At 36.4% G+C, this 14,426-nt stretch overlaps 1 protein-coding gene across 5 annotated transcripts in view; it reads left to right on the top strand.

The window, feature by feature from the left end:
* PDE7A (phosphodiesterase 7A) overlaps window positions 1-14,426 on the top strand; it is a 122,422-nt gene that overhangs the window by 53,140 nt on the left and 54,856 nt on the right. For 2 of the 5 annotated variants that reach the window (XM_058528792.1, XM_058528787.1), the window contains exons 2-4: window positions 238-387; window positions 8,135-8,195; window positions 11,534-11,617. In XM_058528792.1, the coding sequence (XP_058384775.1) occupies window positions 238-387; window positions 8,135-8,195; window positions 11,534-11,617 (295 nt within the window). Of the gene's footprint in view, window positions 1-232; window positions 388-8,134; window positions 8,196-11,533; window positions 11,618-14,426 lie in introns of all 5 variants that reach the window. The other 3 variants (XM_058528791.1, XM_058528790.1, XM_058528788.1) reach the window with 2 other exon arrangements.

The raw sequence follows: 14,426 nt of genomic DNA, 5'->3' as shown, positions 1-14,426 counted from the left end.
CTGTTGCGTCTACAGTTTGGGAGACTGTGGGAGGTCAGCCCTCACTAAGGTGTTTTCCCTTTCCTCTTCCAACATTATCTACGCTGTTCTACCCACCCCTGGTCGTGGCATTAGGCACGCGCTGGGTAAGAAGGCCGGCTGGCAGCGCATTCTCGGAGGAGTCAGGTGATTCTTGTTTGAAGGCAGCTGCTTGAGGTTCCAGGCAGTCACTGTCCCCTCTCTTCTGCCTCAGGACAGCTGGTTATTTTCAAACTCCTAGCAAGTCTTCCTTGCTCATTGCTTGCTGGGAGAGGAGGGAGATTATGCAGCGGGCTTTTGATTGATCCAATGGGAATTACATTGATCTGGTGTCTAGCCTTGGTTCTTATCAAGTGGATCGCTTCTAAGGTAGGCCATCTTTATTTTTAGGATTGTGACGTTAGTCATTAGTATTTATATTTGGTAGGAATGAATTTGCTAGTTGAGTTTCTTCTCCTTTTGCTTCAGTTTTTATTTCTCTGATTAAAAGAGGTATGAGTTTTATCTGTCAGCCAAAAAGCTAAAAATTGCTGCATATAATTTTTATTCTTCTCCCACCTTTTTCCTCCTTAGGGGCTTTTTATGGTATCGTTCCCTGGTATCGAAGTAGCTTTCCTCAGTATCATTCTTCTTAAAGAAGTTTTTATGATTAAAGAAGTTCAACTTTTAAGATTATAAAATTCTTAAACAATTTAGACTTTAGTGTGCATATTTTAAACATTCTTTTTTGGAGATAAAGAATTTACTAATTTACTAATTAATACTAATTTACTAAATTTATAGTTTATTATCTATTTAAAGTGTAATTATTGAGGATTTCTAAACAACTATAAACTTTTTAAAAACTAAATACTTGTTCTCTTTTAAGGTCGGGCTGCTGCTGAAATGTATGCCTTACTTATAAAATATTGAAAAAAATGTAAGATTATTATATATCTATTGTTTTTGAAGTTGAATTCTAAACATCAGGCTGAGAATGCTTGATAGATGCTAGCCATTTGCCATTTGGACGAGAGTCTAAAACTAAAGTTAAGGAAATATTTAAGATTATACTATTTGAGATTATTTTTCTATACTTGTATAAAAATGAGTATATCTTTCATCCACCATGCAGCTTTTTTCTTCCTGTATTAAGAAATTAAAGGGGATTGATTTAAAATTTATAAGGTCATCACTATTTGCTAAGCAGCGTAAAGCTTCTATAAAGTTAAATTTCTTTTTCAAGCAAAATGTTAATCCCTGATATATAATTTTTCGCATTTAAGCATAACATTTGAAGCCTAGTTGTCTCTTGCTTGAAGTGGTCCTGTTTCTTAGTGAATATGCTTGAAGAACTCTCTTAAAGCAAAACAATGTACTCAAATTTTTAAAATCTTTGTGTTTTATAAATTATGAATGAATTTTGTTTCACTGACAGCTGTTAACTTATTGTTTTTATTATTTTTTATTTTTTTATTTATTTATTTTTTTGTGAGGAAGATCAGCCCTGAGCTAACATCCGTGCTAATCCTCCTCTTTTTGCTGAGGAAGACTGGCTCTGAGCTAACATCTATTGCCAATCCTCCTCCTTTTTTTTCTCCAAAGCCCCAGTAGATAGTTGTATGTCATAGTCGCACATCCTTCTAGTTGCTGTATGTGGGACGAGGCCTCAGCGTGGCTGGAGAAGCAGTGCGTCGGTGCACGCCCGGGATCCGAACCCAGGCCGCCAGTAGCAGGGCACGCGCACTTAACCACTAAGCCACGGGACTAGCCCTAACTTATTGTTTTTAAAGGATTAGCTTGCCAAGTTATTGAATGAAGGTCAAGTTAATATTAATAATGCATTAGTTGAATTTCAGTTATTTTCAGACACTTTTTTCTACCAAAAAGTTTAAGTTTTTAAACGAAAAGAATGCTAATATTTTAAGTTTGTGATTTTTAAAAAAATTATATTATTTCCATAGGGAAGAAGAACGGGAAGGATACTACTATTCAGTGGATCGATACAATATTTGAATAGGCACTCAAACACGAGCATGTTTTTCTAGCATATGTAAGATGAATATACTCTGAAAAAGCTCATTTTGCTACATCAGAGAAAACTGCTTTCAGAACTTTGGGCTTCATCCTTTGTAGTATGTTACTATTTTTTGGTAATGTTACCAAAAAAATTTTTTGTGCTACTGTGTTTAAGTCCTTGGACCATCAGTTTACTAATTCACAAAATGGGGCCAGTAATACCTACCTTATTGAGGTCTTGTGTGGATTAAGTGAGATTTTGTATGAAAGCACCTGGAACATTTTCTGGCGGCAGAGTAGGAGCTCAGCAGGTATTAGTTAATATGTTATTACTTTTACCATGTAAGGGAAGTACACGTGCTTTTGCACGATAGATCATTTTAGAGGAAAGCTTAAACAAGACAAAAACAATGGCAATTAAAATATCTTTGCTCCGTTTTAAGACATGTCTGTCTTTAAAAGTTGTGTATTATTTGTATAATATTGGGAACAACTTTTGCGTCTTGGGTCATTTACCTTGTAAGTCAAAGCTTTTGTGGAAGAATGATTCAACCCGATTCAAGGTGAGTGTCTTACCAGGGCGCTCAGAACTGTTAGCGTGGCAGTGGGTCCTTTGGAACCTTACAATTTAACTTTGTGCTGTGGCTGTCAGTTTCTGATTAGCTCAGCCTCGCCCATGTTTTGACCTATGCTGGTTTGCTTTACAAGCTGTTCCCAGGATGGCTAAATTAGAAAAGTCACGAGTGGAAGCTTCTCAGTTATTTCCATTCACTGGTGAGGTGAGGTGGGAATGTGGATCACAGTTCAGAGTGTTTTATGACTGACAGTGTGACACAAGCTTTTGACTAAATTTGGTTTACTATTTGTATTAAAAATAGAATTTTGTAGTATATGGCTTTTTAAATGATAATTTTAAAAAATATGTTAAGTCTGTGCTGCAGTGTTGGCATATAAAGCACAGATAATTATTTTTTAAAGTAACGTAAGTCTAATGTGGAAATCAAATTTTATTGTTACAATTCATAATTTATAGTGTATTTTTCCAAAATGAGTTACTTCAGATTATTCTACCTAGAATGTTTAGTGAGAGAATTTAATAATAATAATTTTAATCTCAGTCCATGAGGAGATAGATAAACGAATTATCACTGAGGATGTATTTGGTGATGAGTTCAGATATATATTTTAAAGTTCATTATTTTTTGTCTCATTTGGATTTATTTCATAAGGGTTATATCTTGTGGTTTAGTACTGCATTTAAGTTAAGTATTTGTGGACTAGACTTACTTAAAATAATAATGAACAGAATATTCATAGAATAGAATATTGAATATTTTGCACATCCCTAAGTAATAAATATTTACAATTGAGTTCTACCCTTTTTGCCAAGTTTTCATTATGATTAACTAATATAAACCCTACCATTTTAATATCTAAATTAGTGCCTCTATAAATAAGTCTAGAATGACTACCTTAAAATAAATTTAGTATGTTATAAATTAGATTATGTTCCTTAGCCACTTTTTGACTTATACTATTCTATTTAACAGAGAGCTGGTATTAGTCAATCTTTCTCAATTGTTAATATGTGAAGTGAGATTTTACCTTTATGATTAGTGGCTATTTTAGTAAATACCCTTGGTACATAAAAAAAAAAAAAAAAAAAAAAGCCAGCCGCTCTCCTAAAGAGGGCTATTAGAGATAACAGGTTAAAATTTGTTTTAACAATCTTTGTCCAACTTGGTATTAGATACTAGCGGGTTGATTGATATTGACCATAACAGGCTATTACCTGATATCTGTAGTTTTATTAATATGATTGTGCTGATAGAAATATGTATTTCCATATATGCTCTCTCCAGGCCACTAGGTTTTCCTCTAATATAGTGGTATTAAGGGGAAGCCTGTCATCTAAGAAGTTAAATATCTTGAGGTGGGGATCAGAACAGCAGGTGTGAGCAGTGCCTTTTAATACCAAGTGATTACGGTGGCTCTTTGGTCCAGAATAAACAGTTTACCATGAAACACTGCAGGAGGCTTCCTTAGAGTATTCTGTTGGTGGAAGACACTTTAAACATAATGCCAGGAGTGTATTCTGTATGATTTAGTCCCTTGGGATTTGAGGTCATGCTTTTCTTTGTAGATTTCTTTGTAGTAAATTCTTATTTTACTTTTTTCATTTTAATTTGATTTGTTTTGTGAATATATAATGAGTACACATGCTACAAAATTCACAAGATATTCATTGAAAAGTCGTGCTCCTACCCCTGTATCCCTCAGTCTCCCTGGAGGCAACCAGTGTTGAAAATGAATTTTATTTTTGTTTCAAACTTTTGTTCCTTTTATGTTTCATGCACTATTGTTTTTGTTTTTTTAAGGATACATGAAACTATATAAGAATTTAATTGATATTTTTCTCTTAAACGATAAGTGTTAAGGAGGTAATAACTTAATGATCTGGGGAATTACTTTGGATACTAAGTGTGGACTTTAAATAAAGTAAATTTTCTTTATGGTAATTTTAAAAAACATGATTATTTTTTCTTGAGATTTGTAGGTGTATGTTGAGTTGTAAATCTCATGCCAGAAATTTGTGAAGGAAGAAGATCGTTAATCTGATATGTAAAAATGTGATCTCATTGCTTTAATGTATATTTCTTTTGTTAATAAAGTCAAGCATCTTTTTTAGAGTTTATTGGTTTATTATTTCTTTCCCTGTGAATAGTATGTTTTTGTCCTACCTATTTTTCTACACCATTATTAATCATTTTCTACTTGATTTTTAAGGCACTTCTTTTTTTCCCTTTCATTTTTAGATGTAGTAGGGAAAAATTAGCCCTTTGTCATATCTGTTGAACTCATTTTCCTTGGTTTGATGCCTTTGTTTATGATATATTTTACTATACATAATTTAACTTTCAAGTGGCTAAATTGATCCATTTTTTCGTGACTTCTGGATTTTATAAAACAATTAGAAAGGTCTTTCCTGTTTAAGATTTTTTTAATGCAGTCATATTTTCTTCTAATATTTTCATGCCTTAATTTTTACATTTAAATTTTTGTTCCATGTATAATATACTTTGGAGTAGGAAGTAATATTATAGCTTTATGTTTTTCCATATAACAACCACTTTATTTAATGTTTTTAATTAAATAATCAATATTTTCCCCACATCTAAAATCCCGTATTTGTCATATACAAAACACTGTATATTCTTGGATTTGATTCTAGATTCTCTATCGACTATTTTGTCTGTTTTTTCATAGTGTCACACTACTTTATATATTAATATCCCATGGCACTAATTCTATATTTCCTTATTTTAAAAGACTTTTCTTGGAGCCAGCCCCATGGTGTAGTAGTTAAGTTTGGTGCACTCTCCTTCAGTGGCCCGGGTTCGCAGGTTCAGATCCCAGGTGGGGATCTACACCACTCGTCAGCCGTGCTATGGCGATGACCCACATACAAAATAGAGGCAGACTGGCACAGATGTTAGCTCAGGGCTAATCTTCCTCAAGCAAAAAAAAAATAAAATAATTTTCTTGCTTATTTATTCAACTGATATTATTGATTACTTTCAATGTGCTAGGCTTTATTATAAACGTTGGGATTATTCTAGATCTGGGGATGCAGCCGTGGAAGAAGTCCCTGCTACTGTTAGATTCTAATAGGAAGTTTGGTCAATTTTATCTTCCAGATTTTTAAATCTGTCTTTCTATCAATTCTGTTATTCATCAATTTATTTATAAATTATTATTCGTTTATTTAGAATCTACTAAATAAGAGCTATGTTTTAGGGGTCGGGGGTACAGTGGGAATATGACAGGCGTGTTTTCTGTTCTTATGGAGCTGTTTATTTTAGTAACAAGTGAACAAGATGGCATCAGCTAAGTGCTGTACAGAGCACAGAGGTGGGAGCTGTGGAGGAGGCTGACTCTCAGGTGACTTTAGATTTGGCAGTCTGGGAATGTCTCTCTGAGGAGATCGCGTTTCATCTAGAACCTGAGAGATAAGGGAACAGTGAGGAAGTGACCCTGGACAGGGGAATAACAAGTATAAAGCCTGTACCTTTGGGCATGGTTGAGGAGAAGCAAGGAGGCTATGTGCCTGGGTCATTGTGGTGAGGAAAGGGTGGTAGGACGAGAGGACCTAGGAAATCAGAGCTTGGAGTTTGGAATGTATTCCAAGTGCAGTGGTAAGCCATTGGAGGATTTTGAGAAGTAGCTGAAATGTTCACTCTTGCTTCTATGCAAAGAGTGGATGGCGGGGCCAAGAGATGCAGCAGGAAAACCAGTCAGCAGCACATTGCAGGAGTCCAGATGAGAGATGCTGTGGTCTGAGACAGAATGAAGAAGTGGAGATAGAGGAGATGAGTGTGAAGGTAGAGTTGGCAGAACTTGCTGAGGGTGTTTCAGCTCTTGCAATTTTTTTTTGTTTTAGTAATTATGTTTTATATTTGTAATATTTGTTTTTTTTTTTTTTTTTTTTGGTGAGGAGATCAGCCCTGTGCTAACATCCGCCAATCCTCCTCTTTTTTTTGCTGAGGAAGATGGCCCTGGGCTAACATCTGTGCCCATCTTCCTCCACTTTATATAGGACGCTGCCACAGCATGGCTTGCCAAGCAGTGCGTCGGTGCGCGCCCGGGATCCGAACCAGCGAATCCCGGGCCACCGCAGCGGAGCGCGCGCACTTAACCGCTTGCGCCACCGGGCCGGCCCTATTTGTTATTTTTTATAATAGATTTATTGAGATATAATTTTATACCATACAATTCACCCATTTAAAGTGTACAATTCAGTGATTTTTAGTGTATTCAAGAGTTGTGCAGTCATTACCACGATTAATTTGAGAACATTTTCATCATCGCAGATAGAAACCCTGTACCTATTAGCATTCACTCCGCATTTCCCACCAACTCTCCCAATTCTTAAGGAGCTGCCAGTCTACTTTCTGTCTCAATGGATTTGGCTATTTTGGGTGTTTCATATACATGGAACCATACCTAGTGGTCCTTTGTGTCTGGCTCCTTTCAGTCAACATATTGTTGTCAAGGCTCATCCATGCTGTAGCATTCCTTTTTATGTTGGAATAATACTCCATTGTATGGATGTACCACACTTTATTCATTCATTAGTTGATGGATATTTGGGTTGTTTCCAGTTTGGGGCTATTATGAATAATGTTTCAAGATACATTTTTATATTACTTTATTTTTAAATACAAAAATGTATTTTTAAATCTGCTGTCTTTCAGCGGCACCCTGTGTTTTGTTTTATAGATTCAGTGTCTTCTCAGATCTTCTTTGAGTACACTAATTACATTTTTTAAAAAAATTCTCTCATTTCTTGCCCGTCTCTGGGTCATTTGGTTTTTCATTTTGTTCCATTTATTTCTAGCTAATGGGTTTCTTCAAATGTCTGATGATTCTTGTTTGTCTGCTTTCTCATTCGTGTTTTTTGTTTGTTTGTTTGTTTTTTGTGAGGAAGATCAGCCCTGAGCTAACATCCACACTAATCCTCCTCTTTTTGCTGAGGAAGACCGGCTCTGAGCTAACATCTATTGCCAATCCTCCTCCTTTTTTTTCCCCAAAGCCCCAGTGGATAGTTGTGTGTCATAGTTGCACATCCTTCTAGTTGCTGTATGTGGGACGCGACCTCAGCATGGCCGGAGAAGCGGTGCGTCGATGCGCGCCTGGGATCCGAACCCCGGCCGCCAGCAGCAGAGCCCGCGCACTTAACCGCTAAGCCACGGGGCCGGCCCCCTCATTCATGTTTAAGTGAAGGAAATAGTAAAGAGTTGGACCATATCTGTTCTTCTGTCTACCTGTGCAGAAGGTCTTTCCCCAAGTGGGCTTGTCTGACTTACTCCGACAGATTAAATTTCCCTCTACTGCATGTTCCTCACTCTATCCACTTTTATGGTAGTGCTTAGCATATTGTATTATAATTGTCTTCCTCACAACTAGAGATTTCAAGAGCAGATGCTCTATCTAATTTCATTTTGTACATCAAACTTGTCTTGTGCAGTGCTTCACAAATAAATACATATTTGTTGAATTGAATTTTGTATCACATTTAATTGTCCTGCATTAAAAATGTGTGTATGTTTTTTTCTAGAGGCGTGGAGCTATTTCCTATGACAGTTCTGATCAGACTGCATTGTACATTCGTATGCTAGGTAAGCATTATTTATTTTGTACCAATATCAGTTAATGTTATCATCTGTTATTTGAGATTGAGATATCTTTCATTATGTAGCTTTTCATCACTGTTTGCAGCAGAAATAATCTATTACTTTGACGTTTAGAGCCTGTAAACCAATATTGAATGTGATGTGAAAAAAGAGCAGCATTTTAGAGTTATAGGTAATTGAGAAATCTCTGGCTTAGTAACTGGGAGTCTGTCATTAGCACACAATTTTAAAATGCATCCTGAGTATTCTTCATCAAAAGAGTCTTAGAGTTGTAAAGTTGCTAAATACTAAAAAGATGTCCATGCTAACGTGGACAAAGATGAGGTTATGAAATATCTCATCAGATAGTCCTGTCACTGGATGTATTTTGTTCTCAGTCGGCTGGCGAGGAAGACTATTTATCTTCTTCTAGTCTCGGTTCTTCAACTTTTAATGTATTACTCAAGTCCACAAGGTGAAATGAATTTAGGTGTGTATATGTGTACAATTTTCTTTCTCTCGCCCTCTCTTTGCCAGATTTATCTCTTCATCCACACACTCCTTGATCCCTTCTACTTTAATTCATACTATTAAAAATGTACTATTAATATTCCAGTAGGTACTTTTACTCATCTTAGTGGAGTCTTCCATGACTACTCTCCTCATGCTCAGAGTTCTTCCCTCAACTTCTATGATAATGAGCCATCCTATTCTTCACTACTTCGCCTCTTTCACTAATTCTTTTTCATACTCTTAAGCCTAAGTGTTGTCCACTGTCTTGTTTTTGCTCTTCTTCCTTTTTTCCCTCTTTAGTTACTTTGTGTATCTTACCTGCATCAGTTCCATTCTACTCTAGTACATATTTTTCCCCCACAGATGTTCAGCCTTTTCCTCTTTATTGTCTCCATCTCTCTCTATAAGCATGTTCAGGATTCTGCTCTCCTTAAAACAGAGCTTTAGACTCATATTTTTTTAACTCTGTAGAACATCTCCACGTGGGTGTGTTATAGGTACCTCACGTTTAACATGTCTATTAAACAAAAGATTTGTCTTCCCCAAGTCTGTTTATTTTGCAGTCTTTTGCCATCTCAGAAAATGTAACTCCATTCTTCTGGTCGTCACATCAAAAACCTTGGAGTCATTCTTGACTCTTATTTCTTATATACTTTATGTCTACCTCATCAGAAAATCCTTTTGATGGATACCTTCAAAATATATCCAGAATCTCACTACCCCAGTGCTGTTACCATCCCAATTTAAGCCATAGTTATTATTTTTTTATTGTTAACTATAGTCATATTGTTGTACATTAGATCTCCAGAACTTATCTTGCATAACTGAGGTTAAAAAATGTTGATCCCCCTTGACCAACATCTCCCCATATCCCTCTCTCCCCAAGCCATAGTTATCGTCTTGTTTATTGCAGTTGCTCCTTACCTGTCTCCCTGCATCTACTTATGTGCTTCTACTTGATTCTAGTCTACGCATTCAGAGTGAACCTTTTCAGAAACGAGTTAAATCAGCCTCACTCCTTTGTTCAGAATCCTCTAGGGGTTTTCTATGTTAGAGTAACAGCCAAAGCTATTATAATGGCCCATGAAGGTTCGGCATGATCTAGCCCTACCACCTCTCTGACCTCACCTCTCACCGGTTCCTCTCACTCACCTTACTCCAGCCATGCTGGTGTCTTTGCTTGACCTTGAATATGCCAAGCGTGTTCCCCTCTCAGGGTATTTATACTTGCTCTTCGTTATGCCTGGAAACCTTTTCCTCCAGATAGCCATATGGCTCACTGCCTCACTTCTTTCAGGTCCCTGCTCAAATGCCTCCTTTTCAATGAGGCCTTCTGTGACCAGACTAATGAATCACTCCTCCCTCCCTATTCCTCTCACCTTGCTTTAGTTTTCTCCATGTTACTTATTACCGTCACCCATAGAATGAAATTATTTATTTGTTTTATTATTTGTCTCACTCTGTGAGAGGATAAACTTCATGAAGACAAGGACTGTATGTATTTGGCTCACTGCTATATTTCCAGTGCCTGACGTGTAGTGGGTGCTCAGTAAACATTTGTTGCCGAGTGAGGGAATCACCACATGAGAGAAGTGATTAATCGTTGTGGGATGGACTTGTGGTAGATGACTTGAGCCTTGAAGGAAAGCCTTCTAGGCAAGTGAAATTGCATGAGCAGGGGGATAGGAACTGAAGAGTTAAAGGTTATGATCTTGGAGGCTGTGGAAATACAGTCATGTGCCGTATAACGACATTTCAGCCAATGATGGATCACGTTAAGTGACAGTGGTTCCATAAGATTAGTACCATATAGCCTAGGTGTGTAGTAGGCTGTACCATCTAGGTTTGTGTAAGTACACTCTATGATGTTTGCACAATGATGAAATCGCCTAACAACACATTTCTCAGAGCATATCCCCGTTGTTAAGTGACGCTTGACTGTATAGTGGGAAAAGTGCTTTCTTTGGAGCCAACAGAGCTAGTTTCAAATCCTGATTCACCCTTTACACTAGCTTTGTGGTTTGGGCATGCTACCTAACTTCTCAAAATTTCAGTTTCTGCATCTGTATAATGGAGGTTACAATTCCTCTCTCTCAGAGTTGGTTAGAGAATTAAATAAAATAATGCCTATAGAGCACAAAAAGAGTACCTGGTACATGGCTGCAGTGGTTATGTTGCTGTATGGACAAGCAGATCTGAAAGTCATATGGATACATGTAGAAACAATACTGAACTTATAAAGACCAAAGTTTAGGACCTGCCTAAAGGCCTTAGGTATACCCACTGTCGGTGAGAGGAAAAGATTGATCAAATTAAACATTTAAGACAAATCTTTAACATTTAACTTTTCTGTTACATTTTTAAAAATTATAAGCTACTTGAGAATAGATAATGTATTTTCTATTTTTTCATACCCCTATAGCTTGTAGTATAGTGCTAGGCACAGAGTAGACACTTAATAAATATTTACTTCTTGCTGTAGCTTTTTAAAGTTTTGTGCTGAGGATTTTTTTAATTCCATGTGAGTAATGAGATATTAGCTTGGATTATCATACACTTGAATCGTCTTTCAGAAATCTAACTTTGAAATTTAGATAATAATTATTATTATTGTAGGGGTAGATTAAAAAAAAACTCATCTAGCCATACAACTCAGTATTGAAAATTTGTAAACCCCTTCAAATAAATTAACTCTTAACTGCTTATTCCATATATATCATTAGTGAGCCATTACTTATGAGTATGATACCACATAGACCTTTGTTGCATATAGGAGCTTATTCCCAAATGGCAGCCTTCTAAACTAATATTTTATTCTCAATTTTGTATAGGAGATGTACGCGTAAGGAGTCGAGCAGGATTTGAATCAGAAAGAAGAGGTTCTCATCCGTATATTGATTTTCGTATTTTTCATGGTAAGTGTTGGCAGGCACAATATATCTCTGAGACTTTCAGTAAACTTCACATCTTCGTAAGATTGCATACTTTTCCAAGGGAAAAGGAATACAAGAAAAAAAACATATTGTGTTTGGAATGTTTTAAAAACACTGGATCATGATAAATGACACTTTATTCCTAGATAATGTTTGTAAATGTTTAGAGGCAATTAGAATTGTAAAGTATTAGAATATGAAAGCTGATGTAGTTTTTCTTCTCCTTTCTAATTTAAATGTGAAATTACTTTAGTATATTTTTTTTCTTTAAAAATATATATTTTTTTATTTATGTTTTTTTTGTTTTTTTTTTTTTGTGAAGAAGATCAGCCCTGAGCTAACATCTGCCAATCCTCCTGTTTTTTTGCTGAGGAAGACAGGCCCTGGGCTAACATCCATGCCTATCTTCCTCCCTTTTATGTGGGACGCCCCCACAGCATGGCCTGACAAGTGGTGCGTCGGCGCACGCCTGGGATCCGAACCCAGGCCGCCAGCAGCAGAGCGCAAGAACTTAACTGCTATGCCACGGGACCAGCCCCTAAAAAAATATATATTTTTAAAAAGTTGTTTTATTATGAATGTTTTGTCTTCACTACTCCAAATAAAATGTTTGTGTGCAAATGACATTTTATAAAGATATTATAATTAACAAGGTGTATCCTTTTGGTTTATTTGAAAATACACATTACCTTTAAAGATATTTGGTAGAATGCGTATTTTGAAAACAGTATTGTATGGGTCTGACCCATAATGGAGAAAAGGGAAAAAATAAAACTTCTAAAACCCTTAAATATTAAACACATTAAATCTGTTTTGGAGGAGTTCCACTTTTGGTAATGTTGTATAAATTATTTAGATTAACACTCCAATTAAAGAATTAGAAAAACTGGGCAAAATATAAAAGACATATGTTTGAGTGTATCAGAATGCTATTAATGCAGAGTGAGAGGCCTGGCATTTCAGGCTACTTTTCCCCTTAGTAGCATCTGCTGATTCTGGGAAAGGTGGATCAGAAGCTGAGCAGAGATTTTGATGGACACTTAAGGCTGGAAAAACTAAAACAGGTGTTTATAGCTCACCAAGGTTGGGAGATTGGTCCTCGTAAACCTTCTATGCTTAAGTTGGAACTCCAAAGTGCTATATTTTAGAAAGAAATCCCAATTTTGAAATAGCTCAATTAATGATTAGATTAAGGTGATCTGTAACTTTAGTACCAGATGGGACTACATCAAACTAAAAAGCTTTTGCACAGTGAAAGAAACCATTAACAAAACGAAGAGAACCTACTGATTGGGAGAAGATATTTGCAAATGATATATTCAATAAGGGGTTAATATCCAAAATATATAAAGAAACTCATACAACTCAATATCAAAAAAACAAACAATCTGATTAAAAAAGGGGCAGAGGAGGGTCCAGCCCGGTGGCGTAGTGGTTAAGTTCACGTGCTCCTCTTCAGCGGCCCGGGGTTCACCAGTTCGGATCCTGGGCGCAGACCTAGGCACCACTTATTAAGCCGTGCTGTGGCAGACGTCCCACGTATAAAGTAGATGAAGATGGACATGGATGTTAGCCCAGGGCCAATCTTCCTCAGCAAAAAGGGAGGATTGGCAACAGATGTTAGCTCAGGGCTAATCTTCCTCACCAAAAAAAAAAAAAAAAAGGGCAGAGGAACTGAATAGGCACTTCTCATGGCCAATAGGCACATGAAAAGATGCTCAACATCACTGATCTTCGGGGAAATACATATCAAAACGACAATGAGATACCATCTCACACCTGTCAGAATGGCTATTATCAAAAAGACAAGAAATAGCGGGTATTGGCAAGGATGTGGAGAAAAGGGAACCCTTGTGCACTGTTGGTGGGAATGTAAATTGGTGCAGCCACTACAGAAAACAGTAAGGACGACTCTCAAGAAATTTAAAATATAACTACCATATGATCCAGCAATTCCACTTCTGGGTATTTATCCAAAGAACATGAAAACACTAATTTGAAAAGATATATGCACACCTATGTTCCTTGCAGCATTATTTACAATAGCCAAAATATAAAAGTAACCCAAGGGTCCACAGGTGGATGAATGGATAAAGAAGATATGCTGTGTCTATTTATAGAATGGAATACTACTCAGCCATAAAAAAGAATGAAATCTTGCCATTTGCGACACCATGGATGGACTTTGAGGGTATTATGCTAAGTGAAATAAGTCAGATGGATAAAGTCTAATACCGTATGATTTCACTCATATGTGAAATCTAAAAAAAACAAATGAAAAAAACAAAATAAAACAAAAAGTCATAGAAACAGAAAATGAATTAGTGGACACCAGAGGGTAAGGGGATTAGGGGGTGGGTGAAGTGGGTGAAAGGGGTCAACTGTATGGTGATATATGATGACTAGACTTACAGTGGTGATCACCTTGTAGTATATACAGATGTTGAATTATAAAGCTATATGCCTTAAACTTATACAATAAAAATTTTTTATAAGGCTAGAAAAACAAAAATAGGTGTTTGCAGATCACCAAGGTTGGAGGATTGGTCCTGGTAAACTCTCTGTGCTTAAGTTGGAACCCCAAAGTGCTATACTTTAGAAATAAATCCCAACTTTGAAATATCTCAGTCAATGATTAGAATAAGGTGGTCTGTGACTTTAGTACCTCAAGCTGCTTGCTAGAAGTAAATCTTAATTCTCTTTGGAGGAAGGTGACATTACCCTAAGTCTTAAATTACCTCTAAATTTTTTATATGCAATATCATGCACTGAATTTAAAAAGATGTAAGGA

Source organism: Diceros bicornis, chromosome 33 (assembly GCF_020826845.1).
Source record: "Diceros bicornis minor isolate mBicDic1 chromosome 33, mDicBic1.mat.cur, whole genome shotgun sequence".
In the NCBI taxonomy this organism is placed as follows: domain Eukaryota; kingdom Metazoa; phylum Chordata; class Mammalia; order Perissodactyla; family Rhinocerotidae; genus Diceros; species Diceros bicornis.
Note: the sequence above shows the minus strand (reverse complement) of the source record. Positions and strands in the feature narration are given on the sequence as shown.